A 22,471-nucleotide genomic window follows, 5' to 3' on the forward strand; every position below is an offset into this window, starting at 1 on the left:
TGAAATAAAACTGTGTCACACACCGCGTCAGAGGCTCAACATACTCTCCATATTAGACAGCAGCAGTGTTGCCCATTGTTTTCACCGTCACGGTTTGTAGTATCCCAATGTTTGTCAATAAACTTGTGACTCTTGGTTGGCCGGGCAGTGCCGCGTGCAGCATGAGTGGAGGTAGGAAAAATAAAGCTGCCAATTGGGTGATGTATGACTCTGCTGAAATGAACGGCGAGGAAAACCGCACCACCCACACACACACTTGCTGCAATGCTGGAGGTGTGGATGAAGATGCATGCTACAATAACAATCTGGTTACTGCACACAGTGCTTTCTATTTAATGGTTCGGATTAATACCTTGTTAATTAGCTGCTGTAAACAATACTTAACCCTTTGAGACCTGCAGAGTTCAAAAGGTGCACCGCTTGCACCCAGTGATAATTAGCTGATTTTGGGTGGCTGATGTCAGCTCTCTGTCACAATGGCGTTTTGTTATTCATTGCTTTGCTGGTTTTAATGTGGTTTACTGCTGACGTTAAATAGTGCTAATCAACCCAATCACTCTGTTAGACTTCAACGTGTAGTTTCTATAACCTGTCCATAACTAGCACAGAGAAGTATACATCATAGAGAAGATTTAACATATTTATGGTAATTTTAGTTGAACGGATCTTTTTCAATATCAGAATGACAGATTTAAAATGCTCACAAAATATGCATCGAGCAGTTGTCCTGGTGGTGCCGTCTGCTGCACTCTGAAGGGAGGAATCCAAGTTTGAGCCCATGAGCTTCCAAAGCAGTCTTGCAGATCTGAGAGTGTTTGCTGAGAGGGTTACTGTGTGGGCAGGGTGACTTTTCACAAGTTGAAGAAGTGGAGGGATGTAGGAGATCACATTGCCCCACAGTTACCTCAAGACCAACTTTAGCTCTTTTGGTAGAAAATGGCGCGAGGGGTAATTTTCTGACTTTGTGTTCTAGATGGAAGCCTTGCCTGCTGAAAGTAGAGAAGGTTCCTCTGCCCCTACGATGAGGAAAAGAAAGGAAGGGGGAACAAAAAATGGGAACAAAGGCATTTAAAACAAAATTATAAAAAATCTGAGCAGCCTCAGGAACTAAAGATGGTTTCAGTATTTATTTTTTAAATGAAACGTTTCAGTGAGAAAAGTGTGGCATTGATCTATACAGGAAAGGAAGATCATTTTCCCTTTCCTGTGCATTTTGTACAACACTAAAGCTTAGTATCAACAGAAATGTGGTAGTCATAATGAAAATCATAGTTCTAAATTCTGGTCTTTGAATTAGTGGGTCTGAATCAAGACAGCCACTGCAATCATATTCAGTGTTCCTGGGCTTGAGAGGTTCAATAAAGAATCAGCTAATTATTGATTACTATCCAGTGATTCTTGCTGTCAAGTATCCATCGGTGGACATCAAGCGCGGGGCAGATTGGCTTTGACTGTTATGTCTGTACAGTACTGCTATCATCTTAGGCTCAATGTGGGAAGATGCTGGGAGGTCATGGGTGAAACAAAATAAAAGGTTTTGTTTTTAAATTTATCTTTAATTTCCTGGGCAATACTGCTTCAGTCCTTAAGAGGGTCGGGTTTAATTATTCTTGCATTCACTTCTAATCTATATACAGTATTTGACTAATGAAATATGCATTGTTTTTTTTAAAAAAAGACAGCGATTGTGACTATTTTTGAAAGGAAGTGCAGCAACAATAGATGTAACTTTAAAAGTTTGCGCTGTTGCATTTTTATACATTGACTTCTAAAGCTTTTTTTATTACCATATCAGATATTCATATATAGGGCCAGATTTTGCTGTCAAAATAAGTGAGGCAATTTCAGTCAGGTGAGGGGCAGATGCGCGGTTAAACGCCAATGTCCAAAAGTTGCTGTCCGAGTTGTGCAGCCGTTAGCTTCACGTAAATGGCATCTTCCTGTCTGCCTCACCATTGAAACACATTGAATGGCGTGAATTTGATGTATTTGCACAGTAGGTACTCGCCGCAGCGTTAAGTCTTGTCATTTCAAGTGTAAGTACCCTTTTAACAACATGATACGTGTTAATTACTGCCAATCAACCTCTCTGGCACTGAAAATTACAAGTGTGGAGTCTCATTCCTTCAGGTTTTAATTATTGTTGGAGATTTAAAAAATGTAAAAAAAAATTAATTTAATTTTTAAAAAACTTTTCCTTTCTAACATTTCACTTTCTCTCTCAATCCAAACTTTCTTTCCCTCTCTTTATTTCTTTTTCTGTGCCTGATTTGATATTGCATTCGACCACTCTAATTTACACTTCCTTCTCGGTCCTTACGCTTTTTAATTTCTCAATCCTTCAATCTGATTGGGTAAGGAGATACACAGCTGCTTGCCCTGTTCACTCGGGTCCCAGATGCCCTGTTTCCCTCGCTGTGACACTCATCAGCTCGCACTTTCAGCAATTTCCCGCGCAAAAAATTTATAAAACCTAAACGTGCAAAAGCAAGCCTAACGGCAGATGCCGTTAGATGCCCTGCTGCTGCAAAATCTGGCCCATAATGTTCCTTCGTGCAAACACCTTCTATCAGAGAATCCCAGGAAGATGACACACAATGCCATCCTTTAACAAAATGTGAGCCCTTTTCAACAGGAGAAAAATTTAATAATGTCAAATTGTGGACTTTTCTAGATACATCAGGGTTTTAACATCCTGCCAGTATCCTATTGGGTTTGAAATCACACTGTGTGCTACTAGTACTGGATATGTGTTTATATAAAATTCCTTTGCTATTTTAACATTTAAAAAAATGCAAATGTGTTACTACCTTTTTTAAGTAGGAAATCACACAACACCAGGTTATAGTCCAACAGCTTTATTTGAAATCACAAGCTTTCGGAGCGCTGCTCCTTCATCAGGTGAAATGGAGAGATGCATAAAAACACAGCTTATATAGTCAGAGAATATGACTATATAAGCTGTGTTTTTATGCATCTCTCCACTTCACCTGACGAAGGAGCAGCGCTCCGAAAGCTTGTGATTTCAAATAAAGCTGTTGGACTATAACCTGGTGTTGTGTGATTTCTTACATTTGTCCACCCCAGTCCAACACCGGCATCTCCACACCATGGCTTCTTTATGTAGCGAACAGAGGACTCTCATGTGGCTGTGCTAATATTGCACAAGCTGGATTTCAACCCATCAACCTTGATTTCTGTTGTCATTTTTAACCTTGCAGTTATGCCTTTTTTTTGCAGTATGGAAGGAGGTGAGCTGTTCAGCAGAATCCAGGACCGAGGGGATCAGGCATTCACAGAAAGGGGTAAGTGCTTAACACCATCCAATCTCTTTTAATAGATTCAATACGAGTAACCCGCTGGAGCATTGCTGATGGTCAGTGATTCTGCACTAGTAAATAAATATCACACAGGTAAAATGTGTCTCAACCTCTACAAAGCGGCAGAGCTGACCCTTGACTCTAGTAGTTCTTTACATAGGATTACATAGGATATACAGCGCAGAAACAGGCCATTCGGCCCAACCAGTCTATGCTGGTATTTATGCTCCACTCGAGCCTCCTCCCGTCTTTCCTCATCTCACCCTATCGGTATAACCCTCTATTCCCTTCTCCCTCATATGCTTATCTAACCACCCCTTAAGCGCATCCATACTATTCGCTTCAACCACTCCCTATGATATCGAGTTTCACATTTTCACCAGTCTCTGGGTAACGAAGTTTCTTCTGAATTCCCTATTTGATTTTTTGGTGACTACCTTGCATTGGTGGCCTCTAGTTTTGCTCTTCCCCACAATTGGAAAAATTCTCTCTCTATCCACTCTATCAAAACTTTCATGATTTTAAAGATCTCTATTAGGTCACCCCTCAGCCTTCTCTTTTCAAGAGAAAAGAGACCCAGCCTGTTCATCCTTTCCCGATAGGTGTACCCTCGCATTTCTGGTATCATCCTCGTAAATCTTCTCTGCACCCTCGCCAATGCCTCTCTATCCTTTTTATAATATGTGACCAGAATTGCACGCAGTACTCCAAGTGTGGTCGAACCAAGGTTCGATACAAGTTTAGCATAACATCACCACTTTTCAATTCTATCCCTCTAGAACTAAACCATAGTGCCTGGTTTACTTGTATTTACAGCCTTGTTAACCTGTGTCGATACTTTGTGATTTGTGTATTTGTGCTCCTAGATCCCTTTGTTCCTCAACCCCATTTAGATTCTTATTTTCCAAGTAATATGTGACCTCCCTATTTTTCTTACCAAAATGTGGTACCTCACATTTACCTGTGTTGAATTACATTTGCCAATTATATGCCCATTCTGCAAGTTTATTAATGTCCTCTTGTAATTTGTTGCAGTCCTCCTCAGTATTGACTATCCCCCCCTCCAATTTGGTGCGCCCACAAATTTAGAAATTGTGTTTTTGATTCCAAAGTCTAAATCGTTAATATAAATTGTGAACAACCGTGGTCCCAGCACTGATCCTTGTGGAACACCACTTCCCATCTCCTGCCACTCTGAATAGCTACCCTTTACTCTCTGCTTTCTGTCTTGAAGCCCACTAGCTATCCATTCTGCTACTTGTCCCCTGACTCCACATTCCCTGACTTTATTCATTAGTCTATTATGTGGTACCTTATTTGAAGGCCTTTTGAAAATCTAGATAAATTACATCTACTGCAGTACCCTTGTCTACTCTCTGTTACCTCTTCAAAAAATTCGATGAGGTTGGTCAAGTAAGACTTTCCCTTTTGAAATCCATGCTGACTATTTATTATTATATTTTTCTTTTCTAGATGTTCATCTATTTTCTCCTTTAGTCGGGATTCTATTAGTAGGAATTCCATTATTTTTCCTACCACCAATGTTAAGCTGACTGGCCTATAGTTCCCTGGACATATTCTATCTCCCTTCAGTATAGGTATTACATTAGCTATCGCCAGTCCTCTGGCACTACACCTTTTTCTAACGAATTATTAAATATGTGCAGTAATGCCTCTGCTATTTCTTCCCTAAATTCTTTTAAAATACGTGGATGTAATCCATCTGGACCAGGGGTTTCATCCTCTGAGTTTCATTAGTTTATTTAGTATATCTCCTTGTTTTATTTTAAATGCAGTTAACTCATTACTAATCTCATCATCCGATGTCATGTCCACCTGTTCTATCTCTCTGGTAAATACTGAAGCAAAGTAATTATTTAATATTTCTGCCATCTCTCTATTGCCTGTGGTATTATCCTTTCCATCCCTTAGTGGCCCTATTCCCAGCCCAACCGTTTTTTTTATTGATGTGCCTGTAAAATATTTTACTATTTTGTTTTATGTTCTTTGATAATTTAATTTCATACTTCCTCTTTGCCTTCCGAATTGTTTTTTTAACTTCTCTCCTAATCCCTTCATATTCTCCCTTATCATGCTCTCCCCTGCTGTCCATGTACTTAATGTATACCTCTTTCGTTACCCTCAATTTTCCCCTTATGGCTTTATTCATCCACGGTGTCTCATTAGTGTTTAGCTTTCTCTTGTTTATTAGTGGAATATATTTTTAATTTTTACTATTCGTGGCATCCGATGCATTTATTTTTACATTCTAACCAGGGGACTTCTATGTGCTCAGCTTTTCCACACTAGTTCAAACAGCAGCCTGTATTGTTCATTCCATCTTAAAAGTATACGGTAAAGGTTATGCATTTTGATGATTTTACAAATAACATCTCCTCTCCACAATACTATAACAACAACTTGCATTTATAGAGTGCCTTTCACATAGATTTAATGTTCAAAGGTACTTCCCACAAGCATATCAAAGACAAGCTATTTGGAGGAATAACCAAAAGCTTGGCCACAACGCTGGGTTTTAAGGAAGATCTATTGGAATTTGAGTTATGGACAGTGCGTAGAATCCTTGTAACCATTTGATTAACTGCTTTGCTGTAACCTGTTGCATTGTTTTGTTGCCATCCCTGGGGTTGGGGATGAAGCGTTGGGGGTGTTGGGTGGGAAAGGGGGTGGATGATAAGCGACACAAGTGTACCTACTGTCAGCAGATCTTGGAGTGGAATTGCAGGTCTCCACAGTCCAGATCACCTTCCACTCTTAGCAAAAAGAGGAACAATGGAGGTTATACAGGGAAAACCAAACGCCAGATTAAGAGTAATGTGTCTCTACATCTTCCATAGAGGCCTCTGAAATCATGAAAAGCATTGGAGAAGCAGTACAGCACCTACATTCAGTGAACATTGCACATCGAGATGTGAAGGTAAGCAGAAGCTTATATTCCATTAAGTTTAAGTGTATGGGTGAAGAACAATCTGAGCAACTACTGTACTTGGATATGGTGAACCATCTGCAGCTGCAAGCCAACAAAGCACCATCTTGACCCTTTCCTACTATTATAGTTGGTGAATTACATGCCCACGTCGACTGCCTGTCTATACTGATTGGGTGAATCTCTTTTACAATCTGCTTTGTCACCTCTTAGATGTGTATCGAATCTCGACTCATTTCAGCAAGGTTTTGGTTTAAATTGCATTCGCTGTTATTTCCAAAAAAAAGGTTCTTTTTAATATCCTGCGATAAGACAATGATTATATTGTAATATTTTCCTTGTGTTCTTTGCACGTGTGCAAGTTTGTCATTCTGAATCGATGGCCCAGAAATTCGGGTCGGGGGCTTCCCGCGGGTGTAAGCCCCCGAACTGCACTTACCTTGCGCGCCGGCAGTTGAGCTGTAGGGCCCCGTGGAATTCCGCTCCGGGGCCTGGCCCAGCTGCCGGCGCGCTGTGCTTGCGTGTCCCAGGGGCGTAGTTAGTGCGAAGCGTCCCCTGGGATCACGTGGGCCATGGGCAGCCAATCGGAGGAGGGAAAAGCCCATTCATAAGATTGACAGGAAGACCTGTCAAAATGTATAAATACTACGGGCCCCAAAATAGCAGTAAACCTTCAAATAATTTTTTTTAAATCACACTTTTTAAATAAACTATAAATTACATTAAATAACTATTTTAAACAATAATTTAAATTTTTGAAAATATAATTTTATATTCTAACGGGGCTAAAAATAAACTTACCTTGCTTTAAAGTATTTAAAAATAATAAACCTGTGGAAAAAATGTTTTAATTTTAATTAATTGACCACTTAAAAGCAGGCCTTACGCCTGCTTTTTAAATGTGTAAATCCTGCAGGCTTAACCTCGCGCGAAAACCTGCAAAAAAAAACTAAGTTCAAAGCGCACACACAGCCTCCCCTGCGTGCGTGTTCGACCTCTGAACCCCTTCGTTCAGAGGATCGGAAGTGCCGGTTTCCCGTGCATGCGCAGTGCATGCAGGAAACCGGCACTTCCATTCGGCCTACGGGTGAGTACCCCGTGCGTACTCACCCGTGGAGACCCGAATTTCTGGGCCCATAAGTCTAATTGATTAATCAGCCATCTGGTGTTCATCTTAAAAGAAAAAGATTTGCTTTGTTTCATGGTTTCACTGTTTGACTAATTTTATACCATAGTATTGAATAATATTGAAAACCCATTGGAATGAAGAAATCTTGTTCTTTTTGTTTCTATGTCTGATTACAAGGGCTGTACAAATTGTTCCTGTGCTATGAGCAAATTTGCAGGAAACCAGCAATTGGGAAACGCTTATTTCTATTAATACCCAGTTTCAGTACAAATAGTTCTTTATCAATATCAGCATTTGTCTGCAGTCCTAAAGATAATAAACCAATTGGTAATTAATGTTGCTTTATTTAATGAGCCCAAATGAGAGTGTATCCCATCACTGGAAATAGATTGCCTACCAGATGAGATTGTTATCATTCTTCGAGTAGAGGAGATCCTAGACACATTGGATTTGCCAGGAATGTGGAACATGTTCCAATTGGGGGAAAAATCCATTACTGATGTCCCTTGCTTTTCACATTGGGATGTTGCCATTGTGACCCCCTTGATGCTGTGCAGTACAAGGCTCCGCTGGTGTAGCACCAATCTGTTTAAATTGGCCCCAAGAGAAAAAGGAGGGAGTGATGCAAGATTCCACACATTCTCTAGCAAAGGACAGAGGGGGAGGTAGAGTGTGGGATGTCTACATTTGAGGATTGATAAAGGTCCTCGCAGCTAGGCAGTCTTTCTTAATCCCTGACCCAGTGATGGAATTTGATGAAGCAATGAGGCAAGGAGGAGGGTGCCTGTTTTGCACTAGGTTGATATAATAGACAGACATCTTATGCAGAGCTTCAGGACTGATGGAAGGTTGAAGGGGAGCTCATTGTATTGGAGGCCTGGAAGTTGAAATTCAGGTCTCTTTAGTTCACGTTTTTTTTAGAGTAGTGCTGTGGGTTAGATACAGCCTTTTGCCTCTGAGACCTTGGTTCAAATCCGATGGTTCAATCCTATGTGAAATCCAGTCTCGGTCCAGTTTCCAGTGGACATAGTCTATAGCACAAAACAGATTTGGCGCTAACTCACTCAGAAAGGTCACAGGATGGCTGGTGTGAGAAATGGAAAAGTGTTATTCACAGACTATGGATGCCCTTCTGAGGTTTGGGGCTGAGGCACTTTCTTGGGACAGAGTAGAGGCAGCTTTACTGTGCATCTGGCTGTGCTGTACTTTACCTGGGAGTGCTTGATGTTGACACTGGGTGCTTGAAGTGGGAAGAGGTCCGTTCCCCAGTACTAGCAGCCCCCTCGTCTTGATGAACTTTTATAAAAATAGTTATTTTTAATTCAGCAATAACCTTTTGATTCCCACTGTTGGGATGTGCACACAATTTGGATTTTTTTCGTAGACCATAACTATCAGATTGGTTAGAATAAGACATATATTCTGTGGCTATCAGCTCCTGTAACTGTTCCGTTCTGCTCTAATCACATTGGCGCAGTCCTTTTGAATGATTTTGAAAGTCATTGTTGCCAAGGTTCTCTGTGGGGGATGTTTGAGAGCATTGCTCACTTCTCTGGGCATTCACCTTGCCACAAGCGAAAGTGGTTTTCTTTTTAAACCATCCAAACACTGTCACATTCATGTTATGCAATATTTATCTCTTCCAAGTTTATGAATGGACCCAATAGCTGAACAAAATTCTTTGGTGTGTGAAAATTGTAATCAGCTTTATTAAAAGTTCAGTTGAATGCAGTAGGCACATTGGAGTTTAAAGATTAACAGGTTGTTTTTGCAGTGTCTCGTTAAAAAAAAATAATCACTCTTGTATTTCTTCTGCAGCCAGAAAATTTGTTGTACACCACCAAAAGACCCAATGCTATTCTGAAACTAACGGATTTTGGCTTTGCCAAAGAAACCACCAGCTACAATTCATTAGCCACTCCTTGCTACACACCATATTATGTGGGTAAGTTACTACATCTGACTTCACCAGGCATAACCTTACGGCCATTTGCAGTGAAACTCTTTTGCAACATAACCTTCTAAAAATGAAGTTTCGAAACTCTTGCTGCAGTTAGTCATTCAGACGTCTCTCGATCGGGTGAAATACTTGTCATAAAATCATGAAGTGGCAAATACATTTTTTTAAATGAAAGTATTCACTGTTTCACACCGGAGCAACATGATTACTGCTTTTTAAAAAATTATTGCACCAGTTCATGCTTTTCGCGCTTGTTCAGCTCAAATTCAATAAAGCCAGAATTACCGCTACAGACGGAGCCGCTTGCGCCAGCCGGAAATTCAGTTTCAGTGCCCCAAACGGAAGCGGGGCGCTGCTCGAGGCACCCCGCATCCCTTTTGGGGCGCTGCAACTGAATATCGCAGCGCAACGCGCCGCAGCGCCACACGCTGCGGCACGGTGCGCTGCAGTACTGCAGGCCTTCCTCCCCTTCTTAAAGGGGAGGGGCCTGCACCAGCGCGATCAGAGATCGCGAGTGCTGGCAAAAGAGCCTGGCACCGAGGAGAAGTGCCGGGCTCTTGGGTCACAGCCGGCACTGCCCGGGGGGAGGGGGGCGCTCAGGAGGCCGGGGACGGCGGCGCGAGGAGGTGCTGGCAGGCGGCCAGCAAAAAAAATGGCCGCCCCGCACCTCCCCTTTAATTAGCGCCACTACCGCCACAGGTAGGCCCCCCTGAACCGGTCGCAAATTGCGACCGACATTACAGCGGGGGGCGCGACCAAATATCGCGATCGGGGTGGTAGCGGGGCGCTGCGCACACCGATGAAGTCTTCGGTGGCGGCACAGCGCTACAGGCTAACGCCGCCACTAGCGCCCTGCTAAATTTTGCGGGAGGCATGGCCAGTGGTGCTAAACCCACTAAGTGCCCTCTTTGGGCGCTAACTGGTGGCGCAGCCCACCGAATTTCTAGGCCTAAGAGTGTATAACACAATGTCCAAGTTTCGGTGTCTGTTTGAATTCAGCTTGTTGGACATGGGGATGCGATGACATTAGTGGCAAAATTGCCATTGCTTGTATCGCTCATATGTTGAAGCTGCCATTTTAAACCCCTCAGAGTTGACATTATTCCAAGCACACTGAAAGTGCATTAAGTGAAAGCTCAGTTTTACTCTCGTCATCACAGTAATATTTATCACAACTTTTACTCGGTGCGCTTCCTGTGAGATCTGACGCATTGCAACTAATGCGCAACCGAGGGAAGTGACGAGATGTTTAAACTGAGGAGGAGGGCGGAGGGGAAAGTAAAACCAGCCAAGAGCAGCTACTAAAGAAGGGAGAATTAGACGAGGGTAAACAATGCAAAGCAAACCATGATTAAAATGCATGTATTGCAATGCGCAGACCATGGGAAACAAAGTGAGGGAAGTGGAAGCAATTATTTTACAGGAAGATGTAAACTTCACAGCATTAATAGAAACCTGGCTGAAAATTGGACAAGAATGGCAAATAAACAAATTGGGATATAACATATTTAGAAGGGATAGAAAAGGTAAGAAAGTAGGCAGAGTGGAGGTATTGGTGAAAGAGGGAATAGGTGATGTAGAGAGAGTTGATGTAGACAAAGAAGGAGTACAGACAGAGTTAATATGGTTAGAGGTCAAAGATCAAAAGGGCTTGTTACATTAATAGGAGTTACATTAATAGGAGCTACATTAATAGGAGTGTATTACAGTCCTCCAAATTGTGGGAAGGAAATGGAAGAGAAAACCTTCAGTCAGATTAGAGAGATAAACAGGAATACAGTAACAAAATTGTTGTTTTGGGAGATTTTAGTTATCCCTTATCGATTGGGACAGTGAGGGAGTAAATTGAGAAGGAGGAATGTGACTCCTAAAATGTGTACAGGGCTCCCTCCTTAAGCTGCATGTTAGTGGATCTACAAGGGCAAAGGCATTGCTAGATCTAGTTATTAATGAAATAAATCAGATAGATGAGCTAAATGTGGATCAGCACCTGACTAGTGAGTACAATATGATAAAGTTTAAGATCCAACTGGAAAGGGAAAATATCAGTACACAAACTAGAACACCTGATTGGATTAGGGCAGATTTAGGAAGATGAGGAGTGACTGAGGTGAGGTGGAAGGAGAACTTGGTACAAAGGACTCTAAAGCAACAGTGGGAGATTTTTAAAAAGCGATTGCAAAGTTACAAAGCAAGTATATTCCATTAAAAAAGAAGGAAGCTAATAATAGTTTTAGGATGCCATGGATAAATGAAGAGTTTAAAAATTAATTAAAATCGAAAAAGACCCATGAGAACTATAAGAGTAATCATGAAAAGTCTGAAGAAGAATTTGAGAAAATGAGGTTAAGAGCAGGATAAAGAAAGCTAAGAGAATTTAAGGAAAAATATCAAAAACTGTTAGAAAATACTTCACTGTTGCTTTTATCAGTAAAAAAGCGAATTGTTAGAAGTGAGTTGAAACCCCCGAGAGGAGAGGATTGTCGATCTATATAGATGATGATCAATAAATGGCTCGGGTATTTAGTAAGTGCTTTGCATCTGTCTTTACTAAAGAGAAGGATATCTGAAGGGGAAGTGAATCCTGAAGTGGTTAAGAGTGAGCTGAGCGATGTTATGATGGATAAAGGGAAAATTTTAGATAAGTTAATCAAGCTGAAGGATGACAAAATGCCAGGGCCTGACCGAATACATCCAAGGATCCTGAGGGAGATGAGAGAGGATAATTGCAAAAGCTGTAGAAATTATATATTTTACATAGAAACATAGAAGATAGGAGCAGGAGTAGGCCAACGAGATCATGGCTGATCATCCAAACCCTAGCACCCGGTCCCTACACCGACAGCCATCCCACCCAAGCCCTATCCCTGTAACCCCACGTATTTAATCCCCCCTAACACTAAGGGCCAATTTTTTTATCATGGCCAATCAACCTAACCCGCACATCTTTGGACTGTGGGAGGAAACCGGAGCACCCGGAGGAAACCCACGCAAACACGGGGAGAATGTGCAACCTCCACACAGACAGTCACCTGAGGCCGGATTTGAACCCGGGTCCCTGGCGCTGTGAGGCAACAGTGCTAACCACTATGCCACCGTGCTGCATAGGGCAATAGTGAATGTGGATGTTAACTGGAGGACTGGAGAGTGGCCAACAAAGTACCTATTTGTAAAAAGGGCGACAGCTATTCTAGGTAATTGCAAGCAAGTTAGCTTAACCTCTGTGGTAGGGAAAATTTTTGAGTCTTTCATTAAGGTTGAAATGACCGTATATCTAAATATAAAGAGAATAGTTAGAAGCAGCCAGCATGGTTTTCAACAAAGACGATTGTGCTTAACAGAATTCCTTTGAGGAGGTAACCACTTTGGTAGATGGGGGAAATGTGTTTATGTAGTGTACATGGACTTCAGGGAAGTCTATGACAAGGTACCGCATGGGAGATTACTAGAGAAAATTAAGGGGTGTGAAATTAAGGGCAGGATAGCAAACGGGCTTAAACATTTGTTAGCAGGGATAAAAAGGAAGTAGGAGTTTTTCCAGAGTGGTTGGAAGTGGGTAGTGATGTCCCACAGGTTCAGTTCTGGGGCAACTTCTGGTCACTGCATATATCAAAGATTTGGACATAGATCTAGAGGGAGTGGTGTCGAAATTTGCAGATCATACCAAGGTAGGAGGTATAGTTAATTCCTTAGATGACCAAAGGAAGCTGAAAAGTGATATTGATCAGATGGAATTCAATGTCATTCAGTCTGAGGTGATGCATGTTGGTTAAAAAACAGCAGTGATTATACTCTGAATGGAAGTAGACTCGTTTCCGTGGAAGACCAGAGGGAATTGGGAGTACATATTCACAGGTTAGTAAAGGCAACACCTCAGGTTGAAAATGCTGTTTACAAAAAAGTGAATAAAATTCTAGGTTTTGTCACAAGACATATAGGGGGAGAAATTCGGTATCGCCCCATTTGGGGCACAATTATCGGCCAGGCGCAAAGTTTAGTGCCTGGCGCTAATTATCGCCTCCGACTGCAAACTTGGCTTTTTTCGCCCCTGGAGGTGATTGGAGTGCTAAATCAGGCGCTTCACGCCTGTCTTAAGGCGCAAAGGGCAAGGAGCGAGGCGCTAACTCAGAGCGCTGGCGAAGCTCATGTGATGTCAGTCAGCAATGGAACACAGACACACTGGCGCCGGTCAGTTCTTAAAGGGGAGGGTCGATCTTGCTCTCCACCCACACCCTGCTCATTGCAGCCTTAAATCTCGACCTGGAGAGACCTGTACATCAAATCTGTTGGAAAGAACAATGGAGAGGCCCAGGGAAAGAGCTCAGACTGCAGCCCCTATAGTCTCTTCTAAATCGATGCAAGGAAGATCAAATCTGAAAGAACCTGCAAAGTGCTGCTCAGTACCCAAAACTACTCAACACAGCTTTGAATATCTCCTGCAGTCTCTCTCTCTCACTCAGAATGCGTGGTGCGCTCTCTTAAGGCGCTAACGGGAGGCGCAAACCAACCGAATTTTTCCCCCATAGAATATAAAAGCCGAGAGGTAATGATGAGTCTGTACGAAACCTTAACAAGATCTCATTTAGAGTACTGTGTGCAGTATTGGGCACCACACTATAGGAAGGATGTTGAGGTCTTAGAGATCGCAGATTCACGAGGATGGTGCCTAGAATGGGTATACAAATATGAAGAAAGGCTTTAAAAATTACAACCCTTCCTTGTTAAAACAGCGCAGGTTACAGGGTGATATGATGGAGTACATAAAATTATGAAAGGATGAGACTAGGGTTGCCAACCCTCCTGGATTATCTGAGGACCCCCCCCACCCCCAAGTAAAGGAAGATGAATCTCCAGGGCGCTGTTACTAGCAACCTGAGAGAAAAGTAAAGCTTTGCGCCTACGTACTTCCTCTCTACTCCAACCCACACTTCCACCGGGCTCATTAACCGGGGGAGCGTTGGGGTCATGCAACTGCCCTGGGTCTCGAGCGGATTCATTGAAAGGTTTCCGGTTTGTTGAATTTACTCAAAGGGTTTGCAAACCGGATGAACGATGTGGTAATGAGAGCTGAGAAATTGAAAACTTACTGAAACTGCATCACATTTTAATCCCTCAGCTGTGACTCCTTATTTTAGCCATTAATTATCGACGTGAAACCTTGTCAAAAGGTTTCTGAAATCCAAGCATAGCATCAACTGCATTTCTGATGTCACTATGCCTGTAACATCCTTGGGGGAAAAAATATTCTCAGTTTAGTTAAATAGGACCTCAGTGTGGAGAAGTTGTTGGTGCTCCCTCGAAGAATATAAGAATATAGGCCTAGTCTACTCAATCTCTCCTCATAGAACAATCCCCCCATCCCAGGAACCAGTCTGGTGAACTTTCATTGCCCTCCCTCTATGGCAAGTATATCTAACATCAGGCACCAGTTTTATGGAGAGCCATGCACCAGATGCTTGGGAGGCTGAATCATAAGCCTTGATTAGGGATTATTTCTTTGCTAGAAACAACTGTATTTTGGGGAGAGCTAGTGGGAGCATTCGGGTTGCCAACCCTCCCAGATTGCCTGGGAGTCTCCAGAAAGGCAAGTTGAATCTCCAGCAACCTGGGCGAAAAGTAGAGCTTTGCGCCTGTGGTTTCTTCTTTTGCCAGCACAGGGGTGACCTTCCCAGTTCTCAAAACTGCTAGCTTGAAACTGCGGGCATATTCAATTATTGGAGACCCAACCTTTATTGGGTAAATGTAATAACATTTGCAAACTGTAGGGAAGTGTCACGTGATCAGATGTCATGCGATCAAACCTCTCGGAATACGCCCAACCAGAGTTGGGAACCCTCGCTGGCACAGGGTAGATAGAAGCAGACTGTTTCCAGTCTTTGAGGGGTCACGATTAAGAGAACACGTGTACAAGATTATAATGCAAGAGATTTAGAACAGAGGGCAGGAGGAGGTATCTTTACACAGAGAGCTGCGAGGATGCGGAATTCACTTCTAGGTTTAGTGGTTGAGGCAGAAATCATGTCAACATTCAAGATTAGATTGAGTAGGCGGATGAAAAGGGGTTAAAGGGATCTGGAAACAGGTGAGTAAATATGATTAGAACTATTTGCTCTTGTAGAGGGTAAATGCTGACACCGACTGGTTGGGCAGAATAGCCTGTTTCCATGTTGTAACAGAATTCATATGCAATAATATTACTGTCACTTATTAAGCTGCCAACCATGCACTTAATGAGATCACAACCTGCTCTGCTAAAACTAATGCACAATATTGTTAGACGTTAATGTAGGCAGAGCATGCGCCTGATCCAATGCACAGAGCAATTTTACCTCCTTTCTGTTTAAAGGAGGGCAAGTCTTGAACTGCCCATCAGCTTAACTGTATCATCACTCACTCCACAACCAAATGGTGGACTGTTGCTACCTGACATCAGCATCTACAATTAGGATTGACTGGTACAAAAACTGTGCCCATTTTATCTTGCTGCAGGAGGCTGACCATAGACCAATACTGAAAGGCTAGAGTATGCTTGGATATGTGTATGTGAGGGTGGGAGGTGCTGCTTAGAACTGATGAGTACTCTAGTGTTTTTGTAAAAGGAGTCTTTCCAAGAGACAAGAAAAAAGAAATATGGCAAATATCTCATTGGAAAGGTGCTTCGTGTTGTTTCTCTAGTTGAGAGACAAATCTAAGAATATTCTTATTAGACCCTGTCACATAAGAGTACACAGATAGGAAATCTTAGGCCAAATCCAGACTTCAGATACTTACATTGATTAGAATTACATAGAATATGCAGCACAGAAACAGTCCATTCAGCTCAACTAGTCTGTGCTGGTGTTTATACTCCACGCGAGCCTCCTCCCATTTACCTCATCTCAGCCTTTCAGCATATCTTTCTATTCGCTTTTCTCTCATGTACTCATCTAGTTTCCTTTTGAAAACATCCATTTGCCTCAAGCACTTCCTGTGATAGGGAGTTCCACATTCTAACCACTCTTTGAGTAAAGCAATTTCTCCTTATTTCCCAATTTGGATTTATTAGTAACTATCTTGTATTCATGGCCCCTAGTATTGGATTCTCCCACAAGTGGAAACATTGTCTCCACATCTACCCCGTCCAAACCCATTCATAATTTTAAACACCTCTATCAGGTCTCTAAGTCTTCTCTTTTCTAAAGAAAAAAAACCCCACCCAATGTTCCCTTTAAGCTGCGAGACCACTGTGCAATCTGGAGCTCCCGCACAGGCCGCTCGCCTGTTGGAATAACCGCGCATGCACGAAAATTTGAAAGGGCCGCGCAGCCACTTAAAGGGCCAAGTGCTCAAAAAAAATTACAGAGGGCATTGCCCCAGCCGGTTCTATCTTTCCCGATGGCTGTCATCTCTCAGTTCTGGTACCATCCTTGTAAATCTTTTTTGCACTTTCTGCAGTGCTTTTATAGTATGGAGACCAGAACTGTGTCCTTTTTATAGTATGGAGACCAGAGCTGTGCACAGTACTCTAAGTTCAGCCTGACCAGGGTCCTATACAAGTTGAACATAACTTCACTACTTTTGAATTCTATACCCGTAGAAATAAACCTCCTGGACTTCTAAAGGGTTCCATAAAACCTGATGATAAATACAAACTTTTGATTGACGGCCTCAGGCATCAGGAAATGTCTTAAATTGTCCAATGTTGTGGTATAGAACTGCTATGTCCATCAGACAAACAGGCCTAGAAATTCGGTGGAGCCCCAAATGGGGCACCAAGCTCGCCTGGGCGCCGGAATTACCACTGCGAACGGAGCTGTTGCACCCGCCGGAAATTCAGTTGGAGCGCCCAAGAGGGACTCGGGGCGCTGCTCGAGGCGCCCCGTGTCCCTCTTGGGGGCGCTGAAACTGAATATCGCAGCGCAACGTGCCACAGCGCCACACGCTGCGGCATGGCGCGCTGTGGTACTGCCGGCCTTCCTCCCCTTCTTAAGGGGGAGGGGCCTGCACCAGCGCGATGACTGATCGCGAGTGCCGGCAAAAGAGCTCGGCGCCGAGGAGAAGTGCCGGGCTCTCGGGACACAGCTGGCACTGCCCGGGGAGGGGATCAGGAGGCCGGGGACGGAGGTGCTGGCAGGCGGCCACCGAAAAAAATTGCCGCCCCGCACCTCCACCTTAATTTGCGCCACTACCGCCACAGGTAGGCCCCGTGAACCGGGCGCGATTTGTGACTGGCATTACAGAGGCGGGCGCGACCAAATATCGCGATCGGGGCAGTAGCGGGGCGCTGCGCACACCGATGACGTCATCGGTGGTGGCGCAGCGCTACAGGCTAACGCCACCATTAGCGCCCCGCTAAATATCATGGGAGGCACAGCCAGTGGCGCTAAAGCCACTGAGTGCCCTCTTTAGGCGCTAACTGGTGGCGCAGCCCACCGAATTTCTAGGCCACAGTCTTTTAATATACGATAGCAAAATACTGCGGATGCTGGAAATCTGAAATAACAACAGAAAATGCTGGAAATACTCAGCAGGCCAGGCAGCATCCGTGGAGGGAGAAACAGAGTTAACGTTTCAGGACCAGACCTGAAACGTTAACTCTGTTTCTCTCTCCACGGATGCTGCCTGGCCTGCTGAGTATTTCCAGCATTTTCTGTTGTTATTTCAGTCTTTTAATATATCCCATTTGTGTGCTATTAAGTGAATAATTTTGATAAGAATATTATTGGATATCCTATAGCCTCTGATAAGGCACATAATTTATAGCATCTTCTCTACTAGAGGAACAACACCAAACCGCCCCCCCCCCCCACCCCGCCATCCCCTCACCCCCTCTCCAATGTGTCCTTGGCTAAATACTGTACTACATGACCTTGTGCATTGGGAGAAACACCTTGGGAGCAACGTTCCCTACGCAGCCGCACAGCTCCCTGCGCGGGACTGGCGTTTGCAATGTTAAAGTTCGCGCAAGTACAAATCTGTGAGGGGCTGCGCATCCCAAAAAAAATACGAGGAACATTGCTTGGGAGTTCATATTTTGTGCTGTTCTTAGAGAAAATAGTTACAATTCCTTTGTGTCTCCATGATTCATTCAGTATAATTTCTGCAGTCTCTTTTTTTTAACAGTACAATTTATTTTTTCTTCACCCTCTCATGGCCTATTTCCCCAGTAATGTTTGATCCAAGGGTTCAAGATAATAGTTACAATTCCTTTGTGTCTCCATGATTCATTCAGTATAATTTCTGCAGTCTCTTTTTTTTAACAGTACAATTTATTTTTTCTTCACCCTCTCATGGCCTATTTCCCCAGTAATGTTTGATCCAAGGGTTCAAGATAATTTGCTCTACTCGTCAATGAGAGTAACTTCAGTGAGTCAAGAATGCAGTTGGGAAAGTGATACTGTGGTAGTTTCTCTTGACTGGTTTGGTGTCACAGGATATATTTATGGAAATGAACTTGTTAAGCAATGACGACAAATACAAGACTCTGAGTGGAAAAGAGCTCGTGCAGTGAGAAAGGGGAGAGGGGAATTTGATAGTTATTTCAATCTGTGTCTTTTTTGGCTTCATAAAAAATGAGGGTGGGTCAGTTATGGGTGTATTTCTCGAGAATGGTGTGCTGTATGAATTAAAAGAATTTGTACTTTACACAGGCTAGGCAGGTGACTCATTTGACCAACTGGTCACCCATCCACCCCACTGTCATCTGTTTCTTTACTGAGGGATCCAACAGGCAAGTATTCAGTCAGAAGTCTTAGTCTCTTTATTGTTGATCCTAGGCCACATATTCAGGACCAATGCAGTCTGTTTAATCTGTAGGAGGGGCTGATCTACCTTTCATTGTTTCTCCCCATGATGCTGCATCTAGTCTGCAGTCGGTAGGGAATTTCTAGGAAATTTGGTTTCCTTAAACTTTGGCTTGCTGTTAGGTAATCATCTCCTTGCACTAATCAGTTTTTTTTTCCTCGGTGTGTTATGTATGAAACCCCTGTTTTGTCCTTTCATATTACAGTAATGAGTGAACATTGATGTTTACAACACGTGGGCTTCAAACCTGTAATAAGCTGGGCATTATAACTCTGCCAACATTCAAGATTAGATTGGATAGGTGGATCAAGGAAAAGGGGTTGAAGGGCTTTGGGAACTGGGTGGGTAAAGTTGATTAGAATGATTTGCTCGTGTGGAGAGTAAATGCCAGCATGGACTGGTTGGGCTGAATGGCCGGTTTCCATGTCGTAACTTCTACGTATTATAACACGTGATCTTTCACAGTCACGAATCCAACAGTGATGGGCCGATAAAACTAACTGTTGTGTTTTCTCTTTATATTACAGCTCCTGAAGTTCTTGGGCCTGAAAAGTATGACAAATCATGTGACATGTGGTCCTTGGGTGTAATAATGTATATTCTGTAAGTTTTAAGTAGTACAGACTCCATATATGCATTAGATGACAAAAATTGTGAAGGTGTAACTGAAGAAGAATGCAGGCAACGAGAACATTTCCAGTATAAAATAATTCCTCTAAGTAGTCTATGACTGGAAGTTGCGCCATGCGATATTATCAAATGAATGCTGAGTGCATTCTTATCAAATTCCTTTGCCCACTATTTTATCGGGGGTAATTAAAATCACCTCCTGCATCAGGGCTTTCAGATCTTCACATCAAAGGAACAGCCATTGTGAACACTGAGTTCACTTCTCTGCTACCACCAGAAATGCCCTTGTTGGTGCAACAGATTTTGCCCTCCCTAACCAAGTGTGCTATAGGCCCAGCTCGCTGGGCAAGCTATCCGTCTGCAAGTAGCCTGCACAAGAAGGGATTCCCATCGCAAAAGTTGGCAAAATTTATTATTTATTTGGCATGTGAGGGACCAAGTTGATATATTTATTTCTGTCTCCAGTGGGTAAGAAAACTGCTTTTGTTTTACCAGAATCAATCAAATAATACTTTTTCACAGTCGGGTTATTTTCTCCAGTGTTTCAGTTGAGATTTGCACCCCCCCCTCCCCCCACCCTTCCAACTCTGAGCTCACTGTGAGCAACATCATGGGGGATCTGCTATTAGTTACCAATATTACCACCTTCCTCTTAAGGTAGGTTTGTAGTTTTATGATTGTCTTTCCACCATCACTTTGAGGCTTCCTGTTCAGTAGGGAGCTGCTCAACTGACGCCGATTCAACATCAACAAGTGGCTCCATTTTGAAATTCATATGTTTGATGCAGTTTTCCTTCTTTGCGAATCTGTGGAAGTGCCCAAGTTGGGAAGGTTCATTACTCGGTCGGACCAGATGGTTCCCGATCAGCATCCAGCGCAGGAAAGAATGCTGCTACACATGTCGGCTGTGGCTCCGTTGGTAGCACTCTCGCCTCTGAGTCAGAAAGTTGTGGGTTCAAGTCCCACTCCAGAGACTTGAGCACAAAAATCTAGGCTGACAGTCCAGTGCAGTACTGAGGGAGTGCTGCACTGTTGGAGGTGCCATCTTTCAGATGAGACGTTAAACTGAGGCCCCACCTGCGCTCTCAGGTAGATGTAAAAGATCCCACGGCACCATTTCGAAGAAGAGCAGTGGAGTTATCCCCGGTGTCCTGCCAATATTTATTCCTCAATCAACATCACTAAAACAAATTATCTGGTCATCAGCACATTGCTGTTTGTGGGAGCTTGCTGTGTGCAAATTGGTTGCCACGTTTCCTACATTACAATTGTGACTACACTTCAAAAAGTACTTCATTGGTTGTAAAACGCTTTGGGTCATCCAGTGGTCATGAAAGGCGCTATAGCAATGCAAGTTTTTTTTTTGCTAATGCTATTTTCAGTGGAGCTGCTTACTGAGGTCAGTTGAGTAGCTTCTTGTGGAGAGTATTCTGCACTGTGTTCAGCGTCATTCACAACTCCTCAGATAATGAAGCAGCCCATGCCCGCATGCAACAAGACCTGGATGACCTTCAGGCTTGGGCTGATATGTGGCAGGTACCATTCGCGCCACACAAGTGCCAGCCAATGACTATCTCCAACAAGCGAGAGTCTAACCACCACCCCTTGACATTCAACGGCATTACCATCGCCGAATCCCCCAACCATCAACATCCTGGGGGTCACCATTGACCAGAAACTTAACTGGACCAGCCACATAAATGCTGTGGCAACAAGAGCAGGTCAGAGGCTAGTTATTCTGCGGTGAGTATCTCACCTCCTGACTCCCCAAAGCCTTTCCACCATCTACAATGTACAAGTAAAGAGTGTGATGGAATACTCTCCACTTACCTGGATGAGTGCAGCTCCAACAACGCTCAAGAAGCTCGACACCATCCAGGACAAAGCAGCCCGCTTGATTTGCGTCCCATCCACCACCTTAAACATTCACTCCCTCCACCACCGGCGTACCGTGGCTGCAGTGTGTACCATCTACAAGTTGCACTGCAGCAACTCGCCACGGCTTCTTCAGCAGCACCTTCCAAACACGCAACCTCTCCCACCTAGAAGAACAAGGGCAGCAGGCGCATGGGAACACCACCACCTCCAAGTTCCCCTCCAAGTCACACACCATCCTGACTTGGAAATATATCGCCGATCCTTCATTGTCGCTTGGTCAAAATCCTGGAACTCCCTCCCTAACAGCACTGTGGGAGTACTTTCACCACACGGCCTGCAGCGGTTCAAGAAGGCGGCTCACCACCACCTTCTCAAGGGCAACTAGGGATGGGCAATAAATGCTGGCCTTGCCAGCGACGCCCACATCCCAGGAACGAATAATAAAAAAAAAGTTGAGTAGCTTCTGGTGGAGAGGGAAAACCTGAAGAAATATACTAAAACTACAGATCCCTGCTACACACAGGAAAATTGTTTTTACGGTTTTACGCATTATCCCGCTAAGTAACTTTATCTTCTGAGAGTTCAAACACTGGTGAAGTTGTTTCCGCAAAAGCCTTTCCTGTATTGCTAAACTAAGTTGACTTGATGTCATGACTTTCCCTTTGAAATGATTGATGTATTTGTCCTGGAGTGTGCTGACCTGTGTTTTAGTTCTCCTACTCAACAGTATTGCCACATAAAAGCAAAAAGCTGCTAACGCTAAGTTATGCCATTCAGTTGGCATTTTAACTGAAGAGACAAGATCTGTGCCATTAAAAGATCAC

General features: G+C 43.4%; 1 protein-coding gene across 1 annotated transcript in view; it reads left to right on the forward strand.

Moving 5' to 3' along the window:
• The window catches only part of LOC147105152 (MAP kinase-activated protein kinase 2), a 267,298-nt gene that overhangs the window by 232,245 nt on the left and 12,582 nt on the right, over window positions 1-22,471 (forward strand). Inside the window, exons 3-6 of the mRNA XM_086011249.1 lie at window positions 3,241-3,305; window positions 6,179-6,258; window positions 9,215-9,341; window positions 19,667-19,742. Coding sequence (XP_085867375.1) covers window positions 3,241-3,305; window positions 6,179-6,258; window positions 9,215-9,341; window positions 19,667-19,742 — 348 coding nt within the window. The remainder of the gene's footprint in view (window positions 1-3,240; window positions 3,306-6,178; window positions 6,259-9,214; window positions 9,342-19,666; window positions 19,743-22,471) is intronic.

The sequence above is a fragment of the Somniosus microcephalus genome, chromosome 18 (genome assembly GCF_052327205.1).
Source record: "Somniosus microcephalus isolate GS21.2 chromosome 18, FLI_Smic_1.0, whole genome shotgun sequence".
Lineage (NCBI taxonomy): Eukaryota > Metazoa > Chordata > Chondrichthyes > Squaliformes > Somniosidae > Somniosus > Somniosus microcephalus.